Source organism: Brassica oleracea, chromosome C7, assembly GCF_000695525.1.
Source record: "Brassica oleracea var. oleracea cultivar TO1000 chromosome C7, BOL, whole genome shotgun sequence".
Classification (NCBI taxonomy): domain Eukaryota; kingdom Viridiplantae; phylum Streptophyta; class Magnoliopsida; order Brassicales; family Brassicaceae; genus Brassica; species Brassica oleracea.
The window spans coordinates 17,363,456-17,387,721 of NC_027754.1; the positions used below are offsets into that span (position 1 = coordinate 17,363,456).

At 31.8% G+C, this 24,266-nt stretch overlaps 4 protein-coding genes and 1 pseudogene across 4 annotated transcripts in view; 4 read left to right on the forward strand and 1 right to left on the reverse strand.

Moving 5' to 3' along the window:
* Positions 1-4,670: 4,670 nt before the first annotated feature.
* Positions 4,671-6,757, forward strand: LOC106302168 (sinapine esterase). Its single transcript, XM_013738697.1, has 5 exons — positions 4,671-5,091; positions 5,230-5,448; positions 5,534-5,682; positions 6,000-6,276; positions 6,356-6,757. The coding sequence occupies exons 1-5, from the start codon at positions 4,830-4,832 to the stop codon at positions 6,616-6,618; spliced, it is 1,170 nt and encodes a 389-aa protein (XP_013594151.1). The 5' UTR covers positions 4,671-4,829; the 3' UTR covers positions 6,619-6,757.
* Positions 6,758-13,003: 6,246 nt separating this feature from the next.
* Positions 13,004-14,536, forward strand: LOC106302199 (GDSL esterase/lipase At1g28650-like). Its single transcript, XM_013738737.1, has 4 exons — positions 13,004-13,141; positions 13,582-13,734; positions 13,820-13,960; positions 14,051-14,536. The coding sequence occupies exons 1-4, from the start codon at positions 13,034-13,036 to the stop codon at positions 14,264-14,266; spliced, it is 618 nt and encodes a 205-aa protein (XP_013594191.1). The 5' UTR covers positions 13,004-13,033; the 3' UTR covers positions 14,267-14,536.
* A 5,622-nt stretch (positions 14,537-20,158) lies between these two features.
* On the reverse strand, positions 20,159-21,548 carry LOC106302727 (annotated as a pseudogene).
* A 904-nt stretch (positions 21,549-22,452) lies between these two features.
* Positions 22,453-24,266, forward strand: part of LOC106302198 — a 19,668-nt gene continuing 17,854 nt past the window's right edge. Inside the window, exon 1 of the mRNA XM_013738735.1 lies at positions 22,453-22,472. The gene's annotated coding sequence lies outside the window, so the exon portion shown is untranslated. The remainder of the gene's footprint in view (positions 22,473-24,266) is intronic.
* Positions 22,907-24,266, forward strand: part of LOC106302728 — a 3,357-nt gene continuing 1,997 nt past the window's right edge. Inside the window, exon 1 of the mRNA XM_013739182.1 lies at positions 22,907-22,989. Coding sequence (XP_013594636.1) covers positions 22,907-22,989 — 83 coding nt within the window. The remainder of the gene's footprint in view (positions 22,990-24,266) is intronic.

The following is a 24,266-nucleotide window of genomic DNA, read 5'->3' on the forward strand; positions in this document are numbered from 1 at the left end:
GAGAATAGAGAGATTCTAGAGAGAGAGAGACTCAAAACTCTATTAATTGATTTAATGATTCAGATACAAGATATATATGAAGAGATAAGGCTGATAAAGTGTATTTCGAAATCCATAAGCATGTGGAGTCAATGGACAGGCTGGAACTCCTTTTGAAATGCTTGGCTGTGGTTCCTCACATGTTTGCTATAGAAATAAAGCATTTTCCCCTTTCCAGCTCAAGACAGCCTGTCCATGTGCTCCTTATCCTCTCCAAATACCCTTGGACGTTTTTACTCTCCAAATGGATGTAAGGTAACTTCCCAAGCTCTAACTTAGTTACCTTTATCCAGAAATGGTGAAACTCCAAAGTTACTGTGGTAAAAACTCCAAAGTTACTGTCTCACTTCATTCATCCCCAAAACTTCATCTCTTCACTTCTTGGTCTTCATCTCAACAAACCATATAGAAAATTCCTCACCTTTTCCCTTTCCGTATTCTCACTATATAAGTCCATTGCGATATTCAGTACCAAAAAATTCCACACACAATTTTGACCTCTGTTACTTCCAAAGCACAAGTTCCCTGCATCGCCGCCGATCTCGGTTACTTTGGCATTCCTCTGCCATCTCATGTAACTTTCCAATCGCTTCTCCAATTCAAGAGCTCATAAATTGAATATAATCAGCGCAGGAATTTGGTTTCACAATATACTCTAATTGGTTGAGTGTAGTTACCCACTATGGATGTTGATGTTAGATTGACTCGAAGAACAAAGGATATGTGATCTGTAGTTTTAACTAATTCTAAATCCTGCCTGAGAAAAGTGAATCTGAATCTCCCTAAATTAGAGGTTATGTGATTTTTCTAATGAGCTACATTTTTGATAATTCATATTCATATGATTCAACTGCTTTAATCAACAATTTTGGTATGTAATACATATTAAATAGAGTTGTGTCCAAGTTTTTCCATTGTAGGAAGATATACAAAGCTTCTGGTAACGAAGATTAAAAATGATGAGTAAGAGGACCTTAAGCTCTTGGAAACTGGTGGTGCTACTCCTGCTTTATTTGCAAGAAAGGTGAGTGCTAACCATAGCATTTTCATGTTCAGTGTTTTATGCAATTTTCACTGTGTCTCGATTATTTGCAGCCATCATGGGTAATGGGTTACATATGAAGAATTTGGCATGGGCTTCACTGAAATAAAGGCTCCGCCAGTACATACTACTTTACAAAATGTTTTGGCAGGTGGTGTCTTCCCAGTTGAAGCAAGTGGGGATAGATCTACTGTTAACCTGCAGCCTGAGTCTTGCGGCAAGGACCTGTGACAAAAACTAAACCACCAGATGAAAGAACGAATAATATTCCTTCAAAATCTGATCAAGGATATCCATAATCAAAGGGAAGCAGTCCATCAGATGCTCAACCATCCATGTCTACGAAACCAATGGACCAAAAGAAAGCAAGATGAATCACCCAGAATATCTGATGAGAACTCTAACAAAGCTGGCTCCAAGAATTCCGAAACCGAGGTATCACTGCATCAGTGTGTTTTTCTCTTTTATTTTTTTACGTTAGCAACCCCTTTACTTATGAACTCCAAAGTTGTCACTAAGCCTTAGCAGAAAAATTACTTAGGAAAATTAACCCATTGTACTTTCTTGACAATCTCATGACTAAAAGACTGTTTATGAGAAAGTGATGAATAGATAGTTTGTATTTGGGATTACAGTGTAGACGTATGGACTGTGTATAACCTATCCATTTACGTGGGTTCTAGGTTGTGATCTATCCTTTTTACTTTTCGAAGTTGCTCGGTAATCATTTTCAGCTTATCAACATTTCATGTAGATTTTGAACCTCAACTCTATATCATGTATAATTTATATTTGGTTGGCAGGTGATTAAAGCCTTCTTCCAAACGAGGTGCATCGCTTGCGTCGATGAAGAAATCAATAAAACAAGATTTTTTAGAAGACGATGGAAAGTCCGGTAAAGTTGTTGGAACATCCACACCTGACAAAGGTGTTATATATTTGGAGAGGAGGCAGGCATTTTTTTGGCTTTGACCAAAGCTTCTCCCGGCATATCAGCCAATGGTAGCTTAGCTACTGGTTCGTCCAAAGTTTTGGTGTTAAGCACAAATTCATTAGACGTTCATACAGTCTAATGAGAGCTCAATGGACCTTTTAGGCATTCTAACTTTTAATCTTTCGTGCATTCAAAGATGGTGTTGTAGTTTTAGATACACAGAAGCAATTTGTTTCATGGAAAGGCTATCAAGGCTCTTTATTTTTCTTCTTCTGCATTTTAAGTGATGAAACTTTAGTCAATACATATTTTTATCGATTGGAAAATTGAGAAGTTGAAAGTAAGTTAATATGTTTTGGCACCATTAAATTTTGTTTTTGGCAACATTGGCTTCTTATGATGTCTGTACATTAATTCAAATACAGTATTGAAATTATCATACATAATTTTTAAATGACCATATACAATATTTTAAATTCTATTTGAAAATAAAAGTACAAAAGTGAAGTTCAACCGCAGTAGAAAAACAAACAATGCAAAAAAAAAACACAATTTAAATTATCGTGTAAAATACTTAAAACTATATTTGAAAACAAAGCACGAAAGTGTAGTAGTTCAATTGAAGCAAAAAAAATAATAATAATGAGGACATTTCCAATGATTGATTTTATTTTATTAAATTCACTTTCTTCAAAATGAAGAAAAGAGGAAGTAATATTTACTTTAATAGTTTACTTTATTTTATTTCTGTAAAATAACATTCCAAATATGTTATATCTCTAATTAATTATTAATAACACATTTCACTATTTTATGTTCACTCATGTTACTAAATTGTTTTATTTTAACGATAATCTAACATAATTATTATTTAATATAAATGAAATATTATCATACAATAAATTGATTATATAACATGAATAAACAAACATATAGTTTCATAGTTTTTTAAAACAAATCACTATGTATATATTTATTCTATAAGTGATTAACACAAGTGTTTTGAAATAAAATATTAACTTATTTATCTTTGATTCTTCTTAAATAGGGTAAGAATTCTTAAAAATGAATATTCTCATATTCTTCGATATAAATATCTAAATAGATAAAAGTCGAAACTTTGAAATTAATTGGATAACATTAACGTATATAATATATTTTACAAAATATACAAAATAAGTAAAAAGTTTATCTTCAAAAATGAAAATGTGAATAGTATATCTTCAAATGTGAATTAGCATTGTTCATTATTAATTTTAAATTAAGAAATGAAATAGGCTTGAAGCAAAAAAAACTCTAAAATGAATCAAAAATTAAAATAGGGTTGAAGATAGTTAAAAATACTTATTCTTCTTAGCCATTTTAATCGTATTAGCCATTTTAGCTCATTCATATGAATTATTATTTAACAATAAAAACATGTTTTTTACTTTTTAAAACACAATAAAAACATGTAAAAAACTGTTTCCAAACAATTTTTTTTCACTTTCACATCAAAAAGCACAAATGTGGTAAACTATTGAAATAAGAAAATCACATTGAACCGAATCAAACTTTCGAACAATATTTCTAATGAAAAAATACAAAATAAGATCAACAGGAACATAAAAATCTAAATTGTAAAATAAGTTTATAGTACATAATCCGCGCGTAGCGCGGAAAAAAACTCTAGTTAACATAACTACAGTATAGATTGATCTTAGAGATAGGATTATCTAACTACTGGATAAAAAAATAAGTGCAGTATGAGATCTTGGTTTAACAGTAAATGTCCGTTTAAGCAACTAAAGAATAATAAACAAAAAAACAATTTTGCATGTTTGATAAAAATTGACTAAATAAATACATGCTTAAATAATAATAAAAAACTAAACTACAATTTATAAAATCGTACAATTTTAGATATAAATAATAAAACATAAATAAGTTATACACTAAATTTATTAGTTTTATTTTAAATTATGTTTAAGTAAAACCATAATGAACCTAAACTTAATACTAAAATTGGAGAAAAATAAATTAAATGTTGTTAACTGAAACCAAAACAAAACTAACTTATATTTCATTTTGTGCTGTTTTAGATTCATAAAACTTAAAAGCTTATCTAAAAATTAGTTGAATTGTAAATTAATATATATTTATAGTGAATTTTGTTTTAAATTTCTGCAGATAGCCTGGAAATCATCTAGTTTTCGATATAGTATTGTTGACTATTTTAATGAATAATTTTTTATGTTTACGGTTGAACTATATAACCAAAAAAATAGCTGCATCTCCATGACTCCATCCCAGCAGATGGTTCTGAGTGAGCATCTAAATTTTTCTCTCTTTCTTTTTGAATATTAAATTTGCAAGTGGACTTTTGTCCGTAATGCTAGAATTATTGAGCTGTATAAATATAACTTCCAAATCTTCGAATCGGACAACCATTTTAAGTATATTTGAATTTTGTGGTCGACATGCTAAATATACAATATCACGTGGATGTTTATCATACTAGTAAGTTGTAAACTATATAAGAAATGTCAGATAATGTTTTAATTAACATTTAATTAGACTATTATGGAAGTTTGGTACGTCTGGGGAAAGAATTTTTCAATTAACTATTAAAGAAACGTACAGAACTAGATTAACTTTAAGGGCTGAAATCCGGAAGGAATGGGTAAAAGATTACAGCATGTGTATCAATGCATGAATCTTATCTCTCTTTATAACGAGATAAGATCTAATAATTCATGCCTGAAATCTTGCATTATTTAGTGGACTAAAAGGAATACAAGGATTTTGCATCGGAGACACGACTCGTATCTTCCCATGGCTTCTTCACTAAAGAAGCTCATCACAAGCATTCTACTTTTCTTTTTCTACACCATTATCGTCGCCTCATCAGAACCATCGTGTCGCCTTTACAAATCGATCATTAGCTTCGGTGATTCCATCGCTGACACCGGAAACTATCTCCATCTCTTCGACGTCAACCATCCTCCTCAAGCCGCATTTCTTCCTTATGGAGAAACCTTCTTTAGTGTTCCCACCGGACGTAACTCTGACGGCCGCCTCATCATCGATTTCATCGGTACCTAACTCTCACGTAACAGACATTTAGGCGAAACCGTTCTTATCCTCTGCTTTAGTTCTTTCTTGCTGGGATATCGAGTTATCAACCCTTCTACCTCCTTGTAATGTTGTGTTCATTTTTTGGTTCGTGTAACAGCTGAGTTCTTGGGACTACCGTATGTACCGCCTTACTTTGGTTCCCAAAACGTGAGCTTCGAGCAAGGAGTCAATTTTGCTGTGTATGGAGCAACCGCTTTGGATCGTGCGTTTCTTATAGAAAAAGGAATTGTTTCTGATTTTACCAATGTTAGTTTAAGTGTTCAACTTAACACTTTCAAGCAGATTTTACCTACCCTATGTGCCTCGTCTTCTCATGGTTAGAAACTTTTAGCCTTGTTCTCTCATGTATGTATATGACGATGACTTGAGCTTATTTTGATGGTTTAACATTTCGGCTTTAGATTGCAGAAAGGTGCTTGAGGACTCGCTAATACTCATGGGAGAGCTTGGAGGGAACGACTATAACTACCCCTTCTTCGAAGACAAAAGTATCAATGAAATCAAAGAGCTTACTCCTCTAATTATCAAAGCTATTTCTGACGCAATTGTGGTAACATATCTTTTTATATTTTCCAACCGAGGAAATCAAATGATCTTTTTATGATTCAATACTCTTTCTATTTCGCAAAAAAAATATTATTTTGACACCTTTCAAGCAAATTTTCAAAATCTGCAAAATATATATTAGTAAACCCTTATTAAGTGTATACTTAATTAAATAAAATTAATTTAAATAAAAATCTGTTGATTATTCAAAATGATAAAAATCATATATATAGTTACATACATTGAAAATATAGAATTACACTCTTTTTAAAACAAAAAATAAAAATAAACAAACTAGTATATTAATCAACAAATCTACAGGATTTGATCGATTTGGGAGGCAAAACATTTCTGGTGCCCGGAAGCTTTCCAGCTGGATGTAGCGCCGCGTATCTTACTCTATTCCAAACCGCAAAAGAAGAAGATTATGATCCTCTTACAGGTTGTCTCCCATGGCTCAACGACTTTGGAAAGCACCACGATGAACAGCTCAAGACAGAAATTAGACGACTCCGAAAACTTTACCCTCATGTGAACATTATTTATGCCGACTACTACAACTCTCTGTACCGACTTTACCAAAAGCCAACTAAATACGGTCCGCACATCCTTACTACCATGTTCTTGACCCTCACGGTTTGATTCTTTAACTGATGGTTTTATGGATACATTTTTAGGGTTTAAGAACCGACCTTTGGCTGCTTGTTGTGGAGTTGGAGGTCAATATAACTTCACTATTGGTGAAGAGTGTGGATACGAAGGGGTTGGGTATTGTCAAAATCCGTCTGAGTATATTAATTGGGACGGTTATCATTTAACCGAAGCCGCACACCAGAAGATGGCTCATGGCATACTCAACGGTCCCTATGCAACTCCTGCGTTCAACTGGTCCTGCCTTGACGCTGCATCAGTGGATAACGAATCTTCTTTCGGTAGTTGAAAGTCATCTGTTCTTCTTCGTCAGTGCAAATTCTTTCAGCATTTTTTAAAAAACAAACCGTAGTCTATAAATGCCAAAACAAATTGTCCACAAATATATTTTACGTCATAATAACTTAAAATTTTTTATTACCGTTCAATTGGTACATTTTCAAATAATTCATTTTTGATGAAACAGAGGAACTCAAAACTCAAAACTGATTAGTGATAGATATATTAGCATAAAAACTATAAAATATAAAGAGAAGTTCCTTGTGATAAAGTTTTTAAGTTTTTGTCACAAAAATAGTTATCAATAAGGAGAATGACCAAAATAAGTTTTATTAAAAGTTAAAAATATGTTTATACCCTAGGCCAATTAATCTAGAATTAAGGTTTAGAGTTAGGGGTGAAATTTCGAGGATAAGGTTTCAAATTTTAAAAAATAAAAATAAATATTAAAATTTTCAAAAAAAACAACTATTTTGGTCATTTTCCTTATTGATAACTATTTTTGTGACAAAAAAAAATTAAAATGGCTATCTGAGAGAATTATCCAAATATAAAATCCTAGATTCTGATATATTAGTTCAAATCATATGACAGTTATATAATTTATCAGAAAACACTCGAGCACAATTTAAACATATTAAAGTATATACAAAAATAATTTAAATATTGTTTAAAACTTCAGGCAGAACGTTTGGTCCTTCATGTTAGAATGTAAATATTTCTAAATATATTAAGGTTGTTTGTTAACTCGGCTGAAAAATACCAAGGAGAAAAAAGTTTCAAATCTTCAAAATCAAATGATATACAAATTAGGATGAAACCATATAACATATTCTCATCTTGGGTATGGGGAAAAGAATCTTGGATATGGGGAAAGATATGAACTTTGGTCCAAAATCTTCTTATCGTCAAATTGTATTTTTCTACATCTTTGGACTAGGGGCGGGCAAAAAAACCGAACCGAACCGAGTCAAACCGAACCAACCGAGCCGAAACCGATTCAAACCGAACCAAAGTCTATTTGAAACTATTTGGTTGAAGATTTCTATAACCCGAACCAAACCGAGAAACCGATGTGTTTTTGTAATTGTTTAAATTAAAAATATTAATAATACCAATGTACTAAAATTTTAATACTAAACCACATATTTTCCATTTTTATCCATTAACATATATTCTTCTAACCTAATATGTAATCATCAAAATATTTGATTTAAAATATTTCATTTATTGCAGGCTTTTTAATTTTAATGATATAAGAGACATTACTAATGATGTTGATTTTTTTTTTTTACTTTAGTTAATTTTCATTTGTTTTAATTTTTATATATAATTTTGTGACTTTTTAAAGGTTTTTGTTTAAGTTTTATATTGAATTTAGTTCAAATAGTTATGTTTACATAATTTATGTTGTAAAACATAATTTCTCTTAGAAAAATTAAACTAAGAAGAATCTAATTAAACTGATTCAAAAAAAAACAAATTGAACCGAACACAAACCGAACCGAACACAAACCGAACCGAAGACAAACCGAACCAAACTAACTATAGTTCATTTCAGTTGGAAAAATACTAGAACCGAACTAACCAAACCGAACCGAACCCGAACCGAACCGAACCGAGAAAATAACCGAAGTGCCCATTCCTACTTTGGACAACCCATACCGTATAATATTTAATTGAGTAATTGGCGTAAACAAATACAAGAACGACGTGGATCATAAGTGCTGCTTTTGGAAGTTTGGTATGTTTCTAGAAAATCACATTCTCATATTTAGAAAAAAAAATATTTTATTATAACAATAAAAAAATATCATTAATATAACACACAAAGATTAAAATAACCAAAATAAGTTAAGTTTTATTATTGAGGTAAAAAACACTAGTATCTCTAAATTTAACTAATCTAGATTTAGAGTTTATATTTGAAAAGTAAAATTTAGATTTTTTTAAAAAATAATGATAATTACGATTTAAAATTTAAAATTTAAAATAATAATATTAAAAATAGTTTCAATTTCAAAATAAAGTTTCAAAAAAATTGAAATAATCAAAAAAAAAAAATTTAAAAAAACTTTCAATTCAAAATATATTTTTCAAATGATTTTTTTAATATTTATTTATAGTTATATTTATAGAATAAGGGTATAATAATATTTTACCTCTTTAATGAAAACTATTTTGGTATTTCTTCTCTTTACGTGTTCTTTTGGTAAAAACCGCGTTTTAGGATCTCTTATGAGATTTGCCATATTTCACGTAATTAGTTTTATAGAATCCGACAAAATACCACATGATGTTTTAAGCTTCAGTAAAATTTTATGTTTGATTTACAGTTAAACTTCGGTTACTCCATATGGTATTAAAGAGATTTAAGAATTTGTAATCTGATTCACATTTAAATTTCAGTTACTCCATATGTCTTTTTTGGGTCTAAATGTTAAACTCCATATCGATATTGGGTTGGTTTATAAGTTTGTGTTTGTAACTCTTGGAGTAGATTGTGCTCGTTGGCTTTGGGTTGGTTTATAAGTTTGTGTTTGTAACTCTTGGAGTAGATTGTGCTCGTCGGCTTCCGGAAGCTGTAGATAACCAGTACATTTAAGGTTTGAACCGCCTTTCTTTCGGTACTCGTGGTAACTGTTTTTCTGTGTAGCCCTTTCCTTCTCATGGGTTGGAACCCGTTTCGTTGGCTTCCATTTCCATTCACTCAGCTCATGTCCTTCTTAGAGTGTTAGTATTGTTGTGTTTTAACTTCTTTTTTTAGTTTCAGGGAAAATGGCATATTTCAACCTGAAATACACGAAAATTAAAAAATAATATATGAAATTTACGCGTTGTGCATTTTCATTCCCAAACTTTATAGTAGTGCATATTCTATGCTAAACTAAACAAAAAATCAAAAATACTACATGAACTCTCAATATCGCTCTTATATATATTTGACCATCAGAGATATTAGTCATGTGTCAATTTATCAAAACGACGTCCTTTTGGATAAATTATGTAAAATTTAAAATTGAAAAATACTATATGAACTCTCAAAATCATGCTTATATATATATTGACTGTCAAAGGTGTTAGTCATCCGTTAATTTGTCAATACAACAACATTTTGATAAATTCTGTAAAATGAAAAAATAATTTTTGGGAGGTTTTTCTTACACTGTGTTAGTTAAAATAATGACGTTGTTTTGATAATTAACGTTTTTTGGTAAATCAACGGATGACTAACACCTTTAACAGTCAATATATAAGCACGATTTTGAGAGTTTATGTAGAATTTTTAAAAAAATTATTTTACAGAATTTATCAACAATGATGTCGTTTTGGTAAATTAACGGATGACTAACACCTTTGATGGTCAGTATTTATACAAGCATGATTTAATTGTTCATGTAGTATTTTAAAAATTTTAGTTTTTTACAGAATTTATCCAAAATGACGTCGTTTTGATAAACTAATGGATGACTAACAACTTTGGCGGTCAATATATATAAGTACGATTTGAGAGTTCAGGAAGTATTTTAAATTTTTTAATTTTACATAATTTGTCCAAAATGACGTTGTTTGAAGATTAACGGATGACTAACACCTTTGACGGTTAATATATATATAAGCACGATTTTGAGTTTATGTAGTATTTTTAAATTTTTGTTTAGTTCAGTATGGAAGCACCACTATAAAGTTCGGGAAGGAAAAGGCATAAATCGTAAAGTTCTTGTAGTATTCTTTTAGTTTTTGTTTAGTTCAATATGGAAAACACACTAATACAAAGTTCAAGAAGAGAAAAGCACGCGGCTTATAGTTCATGTTGCTTTTTTTCCTTTAGAGTCTAACTAAATAGTCTTTCTAGAGTAAAATTATTTTTCAGCTGAGTTGCACTGACCAAAACCAATCAGAATAAAAATATATAACTTTATGTACAGTAACTTTTTTTGTCTTTTGTGAATCTTTAACGTAAATTTTTTTCTCTTTCTTATGGAATAAACTTTTACTCCAGCGTTACTTTTTCTCTCCTATTTCATTTCCACCCATTTACTCTAATTTTTATTCCTCCCAATTACTCAATTTTTGCCAATCACACCCTTAGTTTCATTATGCATTTCTATAGATCAAGCTAATTTAATAAATTATTGTATTTAAGTAAATGTTTTTTAATGAAAACTAAATATCTAAACAAAATACAACATATTATAAATAAGTAATGAATATCGACAAAAATAATCATTTTAATAAATATATTGTAATTTCAATTATACGAAAATTCAATACAATTACAAAATAATGTGTCTAAATACATTTTACAGAAATTATATTAAATTTATGATTTGGGCTATGCAGTGTATGAAGACCCTGTAATTCTCAGATGTAGTTTTCACGACGGATTTTTCTCAATTGGTGAAGATGGTGTCGCCACCTGAGGAATGGCCAGCGTTTTCTACACACATGGAAGAATTCTGCCGCATTAAGACTTTTTCTCTAATTTCAAGATCAGACATATTCCAAGGGCACGAAGTACAATGGCGGACGACAAGCTTGCACGTGGTGCGAGAAGTTCTCATCAACTATGTTATATGTTGATTTGATACCTCCGGTTTGTCTATTTGAACCGGTGGTGTTGTCATAGAGTAGATTCTTGTTATAAAAAATATATATACATAGGTTTTTACAAAAAATATTATAAAATTTAATACATACATATATATATATATAAAGTGCATACATTCATTTAAATGATTTCTATAAAAGTAACTATTTAAATTTATAAATATAAGCAGTCAATAAAGTGCATAAATTCATTTAAATGATTTCTATAAAAAATATTATAATTGATATTTAAATTTTGTACACAATTATAATTAGTTTATTTATGTTAATCATCGTCAATAAAAATAAAATCAACTATAGCATATATATTTTTATTTATTTAAAGGGTTTTTGCACTAGATATACATAGAAGAGTCGTAAATTAAGTAACTGGTCATGGAACTGTTCAGTTTCCATAAATACCGAAAGGACCTCTATTTTGTGAGAAATTCGAGAATATAGGGGCAATCAGACAACCGGTAGAAAGCGGTAGAACACGCTTTGTAGTAATGATGGAATCTTATTGGAACTGATAGAAAATGTACTTTTGTCTACATGCAAAAAACCAACCCCTATCAGAAAACTGTACCCTTTAATATATCATCGATTACTAGCCTTTAATATATCATCGACATTTTGACAGCAACAGTACTCGACCTCACCAAAATCACTTCTCTGCAAATATCATCGATACATTATCAGACGTAATTGAAGTCGTTCCGATTTGTGTCAGCTGTCTGTACTCCATTGTAAGTAAAATCAGAATGAAAATCGAATTTCCAGAATATTTTGTTATGTTTGAAATCTTGTCGTCGGTTATTTCATATATCATCGATTACTATGAAAAACAGGACAACGTATTTCATATAAATTAAGTGTTTGGAAATCCGGATACAGTTGTGACAGTGGTGGACAAAAAGACTTCTGCGAAGGGTTGTTTTGGATCACAACTTTACAAACGATGCCAGTTAATGGAAGTAGCCGGTAGCAGGTAAAATAGAGATGGATTCCGTCGATTGCAACAAGGTTAATATGGACTTTCCATGCAGTTATTTCTCCTGGTTTGCCAATTAATAAAAAAAATGTCCACTTACCTAATTTCCATTCTTGTTTTGGTTATTCACCCAAATCACCCTTATTTAAACCCTGCATAAAGGGTTGTTATTTGGTCTATGAACAAAAAATAAAGCTGTGCATAGTGTTCATTGGTAAAAAAACAAAAAAAAAATCACTCATTGGGCCTCATCATTTGATCAGACTCGTTTTACCCTTGTTTGTAGGACATTTTTTTAAACACAACTTGAACCGCATACAGTTCATTAAATATTTTATTATTAAATTTTTGTTCTGCAAATTAATTGTGAATTGAAAACAAATGCAGATAAAACTGCATGATTCAATCTCCTGCATCTCTCATGTCTTTCTCTTGCATTACATTGACACCCTAATGCCTTTAAAATTTGATATAATACTTTTAAGATTTTACCAATAAAAAAAACTTTAACGGCTGAGTTTCTATGACAGAGATTAGGGCATATGTATGTGTGCAAGAGTTAGCTGTCTTTATTTTCTTAACTGTTTTTATAATAGATACTGTCCACTAATTAATGCGTTATTTAGTGGTCGAGAAGGACTGTAAAGGGTGAATAATAGAGACGACAGCGACTCGTCTCTGTCCATGGCTTTTCCCCTTAAGAAGCTTATATCAAGCTTTCTACCTATCTTCTCACCTACTACCATCGTTAACTTATCAGAACCACCTTGTGTTCGTTACAAATCGATCATCAGCTTTGGTGATTCTTCAGCAGACACCGGAAATTTCCTCAGTCTCTCGGATGACATCAACCATCCTCCTCAAGCCGCATTCCTTCCATACGGTGAAACCTTCTTTCATCCTCCCTCCGGCCGTTACTTCGACTGTCGCCTCATCATCGATTTCATTGGTAACCTCTATAAAACATTTATGCAGAACCGTTTGTTATACTCTGGTTTAGGTCTTTTTTACTTGAACATCAAGTTAAAACCCTACTTCCTCTTTGGGTTTTGTAATGTTGTGTTCATTACTTGGACAGCTGAGTTCTTGGCAGTGGCGGACCCAGGACTAAATTTTACCTGGGTCAAACCATGTAAAAAAAATCAAAGGTGTCAACTGTAGGATTCGAAACTGGGTTTAAACCTTTAGGGGTGTCACAAAGGGAATTTGACCAACAGAGCTATTGGTATTTTAATGTTAATCCATACAAAACATATATTTATCCAAATTTAACGTGTGTCATGTGCAACCCTATCCTCTCAAGTGGGTCCGCCACTGGTTCTTGGGACAACCTTATGTACCACCTTACTTTGGTTCTTGGCTTAATTTAACGTGTGAGCTTTGATCAAGGGGTCAATTTCGCGGTGTATGGAGCAACCGCTTTGGATCGTGCGTTACTTGTGGAAAAAGGAATTAAATCTGATTTCACCAATGTTAGTTGAAGTGTTCAGCTTAACATCTTCAAGAAAATTTTGCCTAACCTTTGCGCCTCGTCTTCTCGTGGTGAGAAATGTAGTCTTGTTATCTACCATATCTATGATGATAATTGATAAATCAAGCTCGCTACTAATGGTTCTTTAGATTGCAGAGAGGTGTTCGGAGACTCGCTGATACTCATGGGAGAGTTGGAGTTAACGACTATAATTACCCGTTTTTTGAAGGCGAAAGTATCAATGAGATTAAAGAGCTAGTTCCTCTAGTCATCAAAGCTATATCTTCTGCAATTGTGGTAAAAAAAAAAAAATTTACACTTCCACCTTGGCACCCACAGAAATAATACTTTTGTTATAATTTAACAAATTTAGCAACAAAACTACAGGAATTGATCGATTTGGGAGGCAAAACATTTCTGGTTCCTGGAAACTTTCCACTTGGATGTTTCCCTGCGTATCTTACTCTATTTGAGACCTCGGAAAAAGAACACGACCCTTTTACAGGTTGTATCCCATGGCTCAACGACTTTGGAGAGTACCATAATGAACAGCTTAAGACAGAACTTACACAACTCCAAAAGCTCTACCCTCATGTCTGTTAGAACTCGTTTTTGACAAAGTGGTGCAAACCATTTTTCAAAGGATTTTTTCGACGGAGACGTCTGTCGAAAAGACCAGAATTTGGGCACGATGTAATCATCACCGTGAACACTATGCGTTAGTGTATTTGTTGGTCAAAATCAGAGTTGTGTTGAATGAGAAATGGAGGTCCAAAGTGAATGATGTGTAAAACTTATAAAGCTTTAAATTTGACTAAGTATAAAATATTTAGCAAATGGATCACTTTGGATATTTGGGTTAGAATTTAATTTTAAATTTGTTAATGGGACATTATGTCAATTAACTTATTTAGTTAATTTTATTCTTGATAAATCCAAGCAAAGTATATTAAAATTTGGTGACTTGGTCAAAGTCACAATATTACTTTGCAAACTAACGTACAAGATCATGGAAATCAATTCCATAATTATAATTGATACTAGACCCTGATGACTCCTTTAATTTGCATAACGTGTACTTTCTCTTCAAGTTATAAAAAGAGATCACTTGTGCAGTTTTCTACACACGACAAAATAACAATTCTCCATATTTCTTTTTTCCTTTGATTTGTTTTTTTTGAGTCTGAGAGTATACACAAAACTAGTTTCGTCAGGCTTCTGATAAAGTGACGCAAATCAGAAGATTTTTTGCAGTTGTATCTTGGGACTCATTACGTTTAAATTATTTATGATATTTGTTTTGTGCCAAAATAATTATTAAATATCCATAATATTAATATGTTAAAATCTCATATTATTAAAGCTTTGTAGTAACAAAAAAAAAAGAGTCTTTTAACTTTGTCCACAATATACCCAAATATAGACAATTGATTGGAATCTGTACATTTTATGTTCTTATAAATTTTGAATTTATTGTTTCTTCTTCTGCAAGCAAATCAATCACCGAAGTAATAGATGAATCAAATATATTCTTATAATTAGCGTAATTATGGTTTCTATATTTAATAGTTACATTAAAGATACGACATTGAAGATATTTTGTTTTGATTAATAGAAGTTATTTGATTTTAAGTTTGTATTTATTGATTTGTTTTTTATAAAGCTTAGAAAATCGACAGGATGATTGGTTGGTTGATACAACCTATAAAGAAAACGAAAACTATAGGTGGTTTGAATATTGTACATCGATGCATGATCAAAGTTGACTATATAAAATTTGAGCATGATCATTTCAAACTAAAGTATAGGTAAGTTATATGCTAATATGCATTTGTTATATTGTAGTTAATATATTTTAAATATTACATACGTCAAGTGATTCACATTTCGTAAAAACTTAAAATTTAAGTTCATTATTGGACTGTCCTCGTACGTAGTAATCTACATTAAATATGATATATTATTAAGTTGATTTAATGACATTAAGTTTAAGTTTGATTAAGGAAAACTCATTAATCTAACTGAAAAAGATAAGCATTAAAATAAATAATTTAATTTAATTCTTAGTGGCATGGAAGTGTAAATAAGTTAAAAAATTTAGGGATATTTTTAATGGGTACTTCTCTTTTAATAATATAGATGTACGTTAGTTGACTCCTTTAATTTGCATAACGTAAACTTTCTCTTCAAGTTATAAAAAGAGATCACTTGTGCAGTTTTCTACGCACAGCAAAATAACAATTCTCCATATTTCTTTTTTCCTTTGATTTGTTCTTTTGAGTCTGAGAGTATACATAAAACTAGTTTCGTCAGGTTTCTGATAGAGTGACGCAAATCAGAAGATTTTTTTTGCAGTTTTATCTTGGGACTCATTACGTTATCGAACAGTCGCACTACGAGACGTATTTGAGTTAAGGAAAGAGATAATATCTCTTCTGCAGTTGAATAATCTTTTTCTTAATCTTTGGTATAATCTTATCAAATTTATTTTTTACAATATTCAGTTCTCCGTAGTTTTATATAATACGGTCTCGTCAGTCTTAACTCAAAATATTCGTTTATTGCTTTGCACTAACCGGACTGATTATTGTAAAAGTTTTTTTTTTAAGAACAGGTTGATCGATATTTAGTAAAAGGTGATGGAATCAGATCGGCTCTAATACTTCTCGGTGTCAGCGTGAAATTTTATTCCTCGCTCACGTTTTTTATTTTGCAGGAACTGCTGAATTATTTTTTTTAAAATAGTTTTTCCTGCATATCCGTGACGTTTGTTTTGCAGGGTTTATCAGTTATAGTTTATTCATTTGTTAGACAATATTAGCTATCGATTTTATTGGCTCGTTTTTGATAGCATAATTGTTTATTGGTTTTTGATTCGCTATTAGTCAATAGACTGCTGCAATTTTGTCATTTTCTTTAAACTGAAACAAATTTTCCTTGATTTGTGTTATCTGTTAAAGGTTTGACTTGTCTGTTTTGTCATATTTGATTAACCAGATTAAAATATTTGACTTGATTCCTTACAAATCATTCAAACGTTTTTTGTACAAGATTGCCTGAGTTTTTGTATTAAAAATATTCTAGCTCATAATTGTGATTAGAAAAAAACATTATTTGTCCATTTTATATTAATGCATTGACTTATTTGCTTTAATTATCAAGAATGACAACATTTTTATTTCTTGTTTCAGATTTTTTGGAACAACTTAAGTTGACTATTAAGTGCTTGATAATGAGAAAAGAAAATTGATATAATTTTCAAGTATGGTGATACCATAGTTATTAAAAAAAAATTTGATCTTTGAGAGATCAAGTTGTATGGATGGTAATGGATTTTGTGAGTCAACGCCCCAGATTAAGTTTGGAAGAGGTCTGCCACATATAAATCTGTTTGCCATAAAAAAGAAAATATTTGTTGATACCGATCAAAACCTTTATATTTCGTTATTGCTTAAATGCAAGTTGTAAAAAGATTGATCATGCAAACAACAATGAGAATTAAGACCAATATGACTTAAACTGGCATGAGTATTGTAGTTTCTAGAGTCAATATGGTTGAGAATAATCATATAAAATTGTGTGATTTTGACGGCAAAAATAATATCTTGTAATGAGATGTATATTTGCGAAGAAACAAAAATATGGTTTTGGGAAAATCCAAAACATACAAGTTGGATTTATAAATCAACTTGAGCGAACTATGAAAATAGTTGTATGGAAAATGTGAATTTCTAAAAATGAAATACATTTTTTTCGAAAAAAAGAAAAATTTATTCATTTAATTCTAAAGGAGTTGTAGATCAAAATTTCTAAACTCTTAAGAGATTGTAAATGTAAATATGTTTTCGAGTTATCTCAAGAAATGTGGGGGAAGCTTTGCTTACCATATAAAGTTGTTGGCAATATGCCAAATGAACTAGTGTCATATACTGAGTTTTGTGTATAATGGTTAATTGTATCTTTAAAAAAAAAAAGATGAAAAAAATCACTAGACAATTGATCTCGACTAATCTCAAGAGATTATGTTCACTGTGATGAAAACCTAGGATCCTTTTATTAAAGGTGTGTCATGAGATCAAATTGTTATATCATCTAAAGGAATGGGTCGCCTGTGAATTAAGATGAGGTTTGGCGGTAATCCTACCTAACAAAGATGACAAAAATCATTAGACAATTGATCTCGACTAATCTCAAGAGATTATGTTCACTGTGATGAAAACCTAGGATCCTTTTATTAAAGGTGTGTCATGAGATCAAATTGTTATATCATCTAAAGGAATGGGTCGCCTGTGAATTAAGATGAGGTTTGGCGGTAATCCTACCTAACTGACTGGAGATCCCAAGAAATAGGTTCAAGGAGACAACTACGTCAAACTAAATCTGCCCAAAGCACTGTAAGACTTCGGTCTATACCCAGTTCCTATGATGATTAAACAGTGCTACATGTAACGAATATATGATAAGCATTAGCTTTTAATGATTTGTGTCCATTGTTTTGAAATATGAATGGAGTAGTACATGATACTCCTCTAAACAAATCAATGGCAAATCACCTTCTGAATGTGAAATGAGGCCGTTTCTAGGAGAATGAAGGAAAGACTATATTCTCCAAGTTCACTCAAGATTACCAAGAATGTTCACGGCCAAAATGAACACAATAGAGAAATTAGTTTTGTGAGAGAATGAAGTTGTGTTATAGCTATTATCTCGGTTTACACCAAAGTCCGGGGGGTTCAAGACATCATGGCCACCTCCTGTTCGAGTAAATCCGATAGCTATTAACAATGACTGGTTCAAGGCTGAAAAATTGCTATCAACTCATCATGCAGTGGATTTATCGCTCATACTCTCAAAAGTTTTTTTTCTTGAGTCATGTGTATAGAGTCATTTCTATTCATGTGGGGGATTGTTGGAACTCGTTTTTGACAAAGTGGTGCAAACCATTTTTCGATGGGTTTTTCGACGGAGACGTCTGTCGAAAAGACCGGAATTTGGGCACGATGTAATCATCACCGTGAACACTATGCGTTAGTGTATTTGTTGGTCAAAATCAGAGTTGTGTTGAATGAGAAATGGAGGTCCAAAGTGAGTGATGTGTAAAGCTTATAAAGCTTTAAATTTGGCTAAGTATAAAATATTTAGCAAATGGATCACTTTGGATATTTGGATTAGAATTTAATTTTAAATTTGTTAATGGGACATTATGTCAATTAACTTATTTAGTTAATTTTATTCTTGATAAACCCAAGCAAAGTATATTAAAATTTGGGGACTTGGTCAAAGTCACAATATTACTTTGCAAACTAACGTACAAGATCATGGAAATCAATTCCATAATTATAATTGATATGTACGTTAGTTGACTCCTTTAATTTGCATAACGTGTACTTTCTCTTTAAGTTATAAAAAGAGATCACTTGTGCAGTTTTTTACACACGGCAAAATAACAATTCTCCATATTTCTTTTTTCCTTTGGCTAGAGCCTTTCCCGGGCTACGCCCGGGTTTATTTTCATTAATTTTAAAATAGTATATTAGTATATTTAAAGATATAGTATATACTGGAAACTATGATAAATATAAATTACTAAAATAAAATTTAATTATTAGAATACAAACAGAAATCATTATAAAATATATTATATTATCACAGTAAAAAAAAGGTTAAAATCTCAATCATTTTAAACTTTGATTTCGTAACTCCTCTGTTCATTATATCTTTCTGATTCGTATTGTATAATTAGTGGCTAATAGTTTAAGTTCTTACCAAGTAAACTAAACTTTCTAGAAGTATGCATGAAAAATAAAATGGGGTTGCTGAAATTTTTTTCCAAATTTAAAAAAGTTAGATACAATAAATATTTTCTTTTGTAAATACCTTGATAATAGGTAAAAAGATAATTTCTTATTGAGTATTGTTCTGAAATTTTATAAATGTTGAAAAAAATATAATAGTTTTCAAAGGTGATTGGTAAGTACTGTGAATGCTTTCCATACTTTTTCACAACTAATCTAATTTACCAATCATGCTTTAAGAAAATAATTTAAAGGTACAATTCAAAAGTTAAACTGAAAATAGATTGGCTATGAAAATCATTTTTTTAAGAACTTATATTTAGTGCTTTGAAAGTTATTGATATAAATCTACATCAATAGATTATACAGCTACAACATTTTGTTTTTACAAATTTACAGCTTATATTCTAAAGCAAATAATTAAGTTTACAGCTACAAAGACTAAATATCTCCACCAAATATGATTTTCCTTTTGTCTTTCTCTGCTAAATATTATCTTTTAAAATATTATTCGTTTTCATGAGATTCATGTTTTTCATCATCGATTTCCAAGAATAAAGATAAAAGATATTATAGATATAGATATTAGATACGTGAATTCTCCTATTGACTCCCATTAAGGAAAAAAAAATACATGTTACATTCGAAATAGTCTATTTACATATAAATCAAAGATTATTTTCATTTATATAAATCAGTTTCATCGAGGAATACTCATAGAGAAAATGTATGTACAATAGTTGAGAGATATGAAAGAGAACCTTTCGATTTCAGTTCCCATATCAATAGCCATGTTCTTGAGTTCGCCGAGTAGATCACTTAGATCCGCAAGCCCATCGTCCTGCTTTGCTTTCTCCATCTGTTAATACAGCAGACACAGCATGGTTCTTAGATATACTAGCAAACAAAAACAGAACATTTGAGATCACAGATCCACACCTCTATTTTCTGATAAGCATCAGCGGATTCAGGGAGAGGTTCATTGGTTCTTGAATCTGGTTTAGGTAGCTGGTTCAGCCCCAGCTTTTCTCTAGTCTCTAAGTTGTTAACTCTTCTCTTAGGGGATTCACCTTCTCAGAAGAACAAAAAAAATGGAGGAGTTAGGTGAAGTAACAAAGCAAAAGAGATTCATTTCTTAAGAAGAGGCATACCTCTAGTTATGACAGGACCGGTTATAGACCGAGTCTTTTTAGGCTTCCAGGTCCTTGAGAAAATGCCTCCGAGGCTTCCAAGAAGTTTCTCACCCTGAAACCAAAACACAAAACATAACAATAAGTTTCTCATAATTTATAAAAATCTCAATCTCATCTCTTTTTACCCGAGTGAGATCATGATCGAGGTCAACAGCCTTGTGGTGAGTCCTTGTGATTTTCTCTCCTTGCTCATTCAACATAACCAAAGTCCTGGTAGCATCTTATCTTATCCCTTGCGCTACTTTCAAACACCCTTGCACGGTCTTGGTGGTCTCATCGGACTTGTACACAGCATAACTCTCAAGTTCTTGAACCGTCTGGTTCTCCACGCCTCCTGATTCACGGAAATGATTCTTGAAAGAAGGTTTCAATCTCTTCTCAACCTCCTCCTCATCGTCAGCATCGTCAAAAGGGTTGAAGCTGTGATTCTTCTTAGTAGTAGGTAGGGAAGGTTGAGGGGAGATCTTGTTTGATGGCTTTCAAGGTGTGCTTTTTATTGCCATCTGATTCATCATCTGAATCAAAAGGATTCGACTTGGAGGCAGAAGCAGAAGAAGAAGGCTTATGATGCTTGGAAAGTCTTTCCAGAGGCTTCTTCAACCCAAACATTGTGATCCAAACCTGAAAAAAACTCTCGTTGCAAGAATCCAAAAGTCTATACGAACGATGTTGTAGAACCCTCGCCGCCGTCCAGCCTGACACGAACCGCTCAACTCGGTCGGAAAACATCTCGAAGAGGTTGAAACCGGGAGACCCCGAGATGATGTGGAACTTGAGATCCCGGTGGAAGACGCTGCGTGAGTGGCAGTAACCGACGGCGGAGATGAGGTGGTGGAAGTAGCGGCGGCTGAGATCCTTGGAGGTGATAGGGGATTTCCCATATGGTTTCATCGCCATAGATTTAGGTTGGAGAAGTTCTAGGGTTTGATTTGTACACAGGAAGAAAATGAGTATATAAAGAAGGAAAAGAAAAAAACAAAACGAAATCATAAAGAAGAAATTGATTGATCGTGGAGTATTGATTATGCAGAAGTGGATCAATCAAACTAAATCACTGTGGTATCAAGCGAAGAAGACGAAGAGGTAGAGCCGTAAATCTCGAGACTTCCGTCTCAAACGTAACTCAATAATCTGACGTGTTTTAATGAAATCTGATGTGTGTTAATGAAATGTTGTGATTGGATGATTTAATTGTCCTACGTGGACACACTCTCTGATGCTCATATAACCCTTTTAATATAGTATAGATTTGTTCTTTTAAATCTGACAGTATACACAAAACTAGTTTCGCCAGGTTTCTGATAGAGTGACACAAATCAGAAGATTTTTTTTGCAGTTGTATCTTGGGACTCATTACGTTATCGAACCGTCGCACTACGTGACGTATTTTGAGTTAAGGAAAGATATAATATCTCGGATCTGCAGTTGAATTATCATTTTCTTAATCTTTGGTATAATCTTATCAAATTTATTCTTTACAATATCCAGTTCTTCGTAGTTTTATATAATACGGTCATGTCAATGCAGCGCCGGTCCTACAAGTTTGAAGGCTAGAAGCCAAAATAAAATAAAGGCCGAAATTAAATGTATGTGTTACTGGGACGTTGAACCCATGACCTCTAACAAGAGCCATTAATCTCAAGACCACTAGACTAAAGTCACATTTGATAATTTTGTGGCCGCTAAAATATTTAATTCTGTGGCGGCCGGAAGCCCATGCTTCCCCTGCTTGTGGCCTGGGCCGGTACTGTGCAAATGTCAGCATCATTTACGCCGACTACAACTCTATGTACCCGTTTTTCCAAGAACCAGCCAAATACGGTCCGTGCACCTTTAAACTGTTTTCTTGACCCTCACGGTTTGATTGATTAACCAATGTTTTTATATATGGATCATTTTTTTAGGGTTCAAAAATAGACGTTTGGCTGCTTGTTGTGGTGTTGGAGGTCAATACAACTTCACTATTGATGAAGAATGTGGATCCAAAGGAGTTAGTTACTGTCAAAATCCATCTGAGTATGTTAATTGGATGGTTATTATTTAACCGAAGCCGCGCACCAGAAAATGGCTCATGGTTTACTCAACTGTCCCTATGTAACACCTGCTTTTGACTGGTCTTGCCTTAGCTGTGGATCAGCGGATAAAGAGTATTGTTACAGCAGTTAAACATCCCAAAGGAGTTAGTTACTGTCAAAATCCATGTGAGTATGTTAATTGGGATGGTTATCATTTAACCGAAGCCGCACACCAGAAAAATGGCTCATGGTTTACTCAACGGTCCCTATATAACACCTGTTTTCGACTGGTCTTGCCTTAGCTGTGGATCAGCCGATAAAGAGTATTGTTACAGCAGTTAAACACCAGTCTTTATTAGTGTAACAATATGGTGATGATGATACAAACAACAAGAAAATATTGCAGGTAGATGCAGGCCAATTTTGGCACAATCAATGACAAAAACATGCAGGTAGATGCAGAGAAAATATCAGCTTATCTAACTTAGTTATTTATTTTTTAATGACAAGGTTTGAAGTAGGGGTGGACATTTTGCCCGATATCCGAATCAGACCCGAAAAATCCGATCCGAATTAAAAATTAACCGAAGCCGCGCACCAGGTATCATCTATTAAAAATTAAAAATTAGAAAACTAGTTAAGTTAAAATATATATTTTAAATACAAAAAAAAACTTAGACAACAAAGAACTTAATTTTTTTCCTTCAAAATCTAAATATCCGTATCCGAATTTGACCCGAAATAACTGTACCCAAACTTAAAATACCCGAGCCGAAATGTAGAAGTACCCGAACGGATTGTATACCTCTATACCGAAATACCCGAAAATTCAAAATATCCGATCCGAACCCGAACGGGTATCCGAATACCAACCCCTAGTTTGAAGTATGCAAAAACTATCTGGGTAAATATATATATATACCTAACAAAAATTACTAAGAATATACTCTCAGATAAAAAAAATTTATAAATTAGCTATGTTGCATGAAGAAGACAGACTTTTCAACAAAATTTAAGTTTTATCCATATTCTTTTAGATGTGTTAAAAAAAGATCCATACTTTTTAGAATATTAGTTTATTGAGAAGAAATATATAGTACAATTCTTTTAATCTTTTTCTTAATTTGTATGCAAAATCATGAAACGAAATTATTAGAGCATTAGAAATTGACCCGGGCTATTTTGAATTGCTTTAAACTTAAACATCATCCCCTATATATTATTTGTGAAACATTACAACTTCTTTTTGTAGCCACATGTCATCAATAGGATGATTCTTAGAATTACTAGAGAAATAGGTTGGTCCATCTAATTATATAATAAACTTTTTATTAAACTAACCATAAATTCATTATTAATGTCAATTATTATTTCCTTAAATAAAGATTACGGAATTGCCTAATGTGGGTAAAGTATATATGACAATTAATGATTTTGAATAAAAAAGATCTGATAAAAAAAATGTATCTTCTATCAAATTTGTTTAATTTAAAACTATTAAAATAACTTTAAAAAAACAAAATAACCATATTATAAAAATTTAGATTTTTCTGTATATTTTATATTTTGAATTTTAAAAAATGACTATAAATTACTAAAA

Excerpts from the sequence above, each read along its gene's own strand:
- LOC106302168 (XM_013738697.1), top strand. The coding sequence starts at position 4,830 with ATGGCTTCTTCACTAAAGAAGCTCATCACAAGCATTCTACTTTTCTTT. Across the intron at positions 5,092-5,229 it reads CCTCATCATCGATTTCATCG|CTGAGTTCTTGGGACTACCG; the intron begins GTACCTAACTCT and ends TTCGTGTAACAG. Across the intron at positions 6,277-6,355 it reads CCAAAAGCCAACTAAATACG|GGTTTAAGAACCGACCTTTG; the intron begins GTCCGCACATCC and ends ATACATTTTTAG.
- LOC106302199 (XM_013738737.1), top strand. The coding sequence starts at position 13,034 with ATGACATCAACCATCCTCCTCAAGCCGCATTCCTTCCATACGGTGAAA. Across the intron at positions 13,142-13,581 it reads CCTCATCATCGATTTCATTG|GGGTCAATTTCGCGGTGTAT; the intron begins GTAACCTCTATA and ends GCTTTGATCAAG. Across the intron at positions 13,735-13,819 it reads TTGCGCCTCGTCTTCTCGTG|AGAGGTGTTCGGAGACTCGC; the intron begins GTGAGAAATGTA and ends TTTAGATTGCAG.